The 2525-nt window shown below is 42.0% G+C and overlaps 1 protein-coding gene across 1 annotated transcript; it reads left to right on the top strand.

The window, feature by feature from the left end:
- Positions 1–217: 217 nt before the first annotated feature.
- On the top strand, positions 218–661 carry LOC149253489 (uncharacterized). Its single transcript, XM_089454509.1, has one exon. The coding sequence runs from the start codon at positions 218–220 to the stop codon at positions 659–661; it is 444 nt and encodes a 147-aa protein (XP_089310635.1).
- The last annotated feature ends 1864 nt before the right edge of the window (positions 662–2525 follow it).

Genomic DNA, 2525 nt, shown 5'->3' with positions numbered 1-2525 from the left:
GAAGCCTCTACAGTCGGAAGACCACCTGGCGGAGTACCAACCGACCATGGTGGAATTTGAAGGTAAACTGTTAGACCTTGCTGTAACTATTTTAATTGACCCTGGTGCAACTTTAAGTTATATTAGTCCTAGAATCATGGAGCAATGTAAGTTGCAACCAGTTATGTTTAGGGACCCTTGGCTAGTTCATTTGGCAATGAGAGAAAAAATACGAGTAATGGCAAAGGTCAAAAACTGCCCTTTAAAGATAGCAGGACAGTCTGTTACAACAGATTTAAATGTGCTTCCCCTTGGCTCATACGATGTATTGATTGGTATGGACTGGTTAGAAAAACATTGGTCCATAATTAATTGCAAAACCAATACTATTAATTATATGGATGAACTTGGAATAAAACAAGAGATGCAGGGAATTAAGCGGCCAGTGCAGATTCGGCCCATAACTGCCTCACAGTTAGCCAAATGCGTTAGAAAAGGGTGTCAGATTTATGCCATTCAAGTGGGGTATGCCAACGCAAAAGACAAAATAGCCATATTGGAGAATATTCCTGTGATACAAGAATTTGTCGATGTGTTCCCGGAAGAGATTCTTGGACTGCCACCCAAAAGGGACATAGATTTTACCATCGAACTAGTGCCAGGAGCAGCCCCAGTCTCCTGAGCACCTTACAAAATGAGCGTACCAGAATTGACAGAGTTGAAAATGCAGTTACAGGAGCTGCTAGATAAAAAGTACATACGCCCCAGTGTGTCTCCTTGGGGAGCCTCGGTACTGTTTGTTAAGAAAAAGGACGGGACCCTCCGTATGTGTATGGACTACCGCCAATTAAACAAATTGACAATTAAAAATAAGTACCCCCTACCCCGCATAGATGAACTGTTTGACCAGGTAAGGGGAGCAACAGTTTTCTCAAAGATTGACTTGCGATCAGGGTACCATCAAATCCGGATTAAAGAGGAGGACATAGCTAAGACAACTTTTAGGACTCGGTATGGCCACTATGAGTTTGTGGTATTACCCTTCGGGTTAACCAATGCCCCTGCCACCTTTATGTGTCTGATGAACAGTGTGTTTCATCGATATTTGGACAAATTTGTACTGATCTTTATTGATGATATATTGATCTACTCTCGGACTATGGAGGAGCATCAGGAGCACCTCATAATAGTGTTGCAGACCCTCCGAGAACACCAATTATATGCTAAGTTCAGTAAATGTGAATTCTTTAAAGAGCAGATACAGTATTTAGGCCACATCATCACTAAAGATGGGGTCGCCGTGGATCCCGAAAAGATAAGGACCATTATGGAATGGCCGGTACCCAAGGATGTGGCGGACATCTGGTCTTTCATGGGCTTAGCAGGCTATTACAGACGGTTCATTGAGGGATTTTCAAGAGTAGCTTATCCAATCACCTCCTTGCAGAAAAAGGGGAGAATTTTCAGGTGGACCCCTGAGTGCCAACGGAGTTTTGACCAACTCAAACATTTACTCACTACGACACCTATTCTGAGTATAGCCGATCCCAGCAAGGAATATGTAGTGTGCACGGACGCAAGTAAGGAAGGGATAGGTGGTGTGTTAACACAGGAAGGAAAAGTGATAGCATACGAATCCAGGAAATTAAAAGAGCATGAGTAGAAATATTCTGCTTACGATCTAGAATTGGCAGCTGTAATTCACGCCCTGAAAATGTGGCAACATTATCTTATGGGGAGGAAATTTCTGTTATTAACAGACCACCACAGTCTGACCAATTATTTTAGCCAGCCCACTCTAAATGCAAGGCAAGCACGGTGGGTGGATTTCCTAAGTGGATTTGATTTTGAGATCAAACATTTAAAGGGAAAAGAGAATCGGGTGGCAGACGCTTTGAGTCGAAAGTTGCAATGCTTATATGAGATTTCTTGCAGTGAAGGGAAAAGCCCCTTTGGGGAAATAATTAACAAGGTAGCCAAACAAGACATTGTTTATTAGCAGATAAAACAGCAAGTGCAGCAACCATCCAACAAAGAAAAACAACCGAATTATGCTTTGGATGTTGTTGGAATGTTATATTATAAAGGAAGGTTGTTTGTGCCCAATCAGGATAATATTAAAAATCTGATAATGGACGAGTATCATAAGAGCCATTACGCTGGACACCCGGGCTATCAAAAGATGATCACTGCACTTCGAAAGGAATACTATTGGCTGGGTATGAAGAAGGACGTGGCTGGTTACTTGGCTCGATGTCTAGAATGTCAGCAAATTAAAGTAGAACACCAACATCCTGCCGGTTTACTACAACCGTTACCCATTCCGGAATGGAAATGGGAAACCATCTCCATGGACTTTATCACCAGGTTGCCTAAGTCAAAGAAAAATAATGACTCCATCATGGTGGTGGTGGACAAGCTATGTAAGTCAGCACATTTTATACTAGTGCAATCTACATACCGAGCTATGCAGATTGCTCATGTGTTCATGCAAAATATATTTAAGCTACATGGGTTACCAAGAACGATAATTTCATATTGTGATG

The sequence above is a fragment of the Pinus tabuliformis genome, chromosome 7 (genome assembly GCF_031772625.1).
Source record: "Pinus tabuliformis cultivar Carrire ecotype Pingquan chromosome 7, CPIR1, whole genome shotgun sequence".
NCBI lineage: Eukaryota > Viridiplantae > Streptophyta > Pinopsida > Pinales > Pinaceae > Pinus > Pinus tabuliformis.
Note: the sequence above shows the minus strand (reverse complement) of the source record. Positions and strands in the feature narration are given on the sequence as shown.

Excerpts from the sequence above, each read along its gene's own strand:
- LOC149253489 (XM_089454509.1), top strand. The coding sequence starts at position 218 with ATGGCAAAGGTCAAAAACTGCCCTTTAAAGATAGCAGGACAGTCTGTT.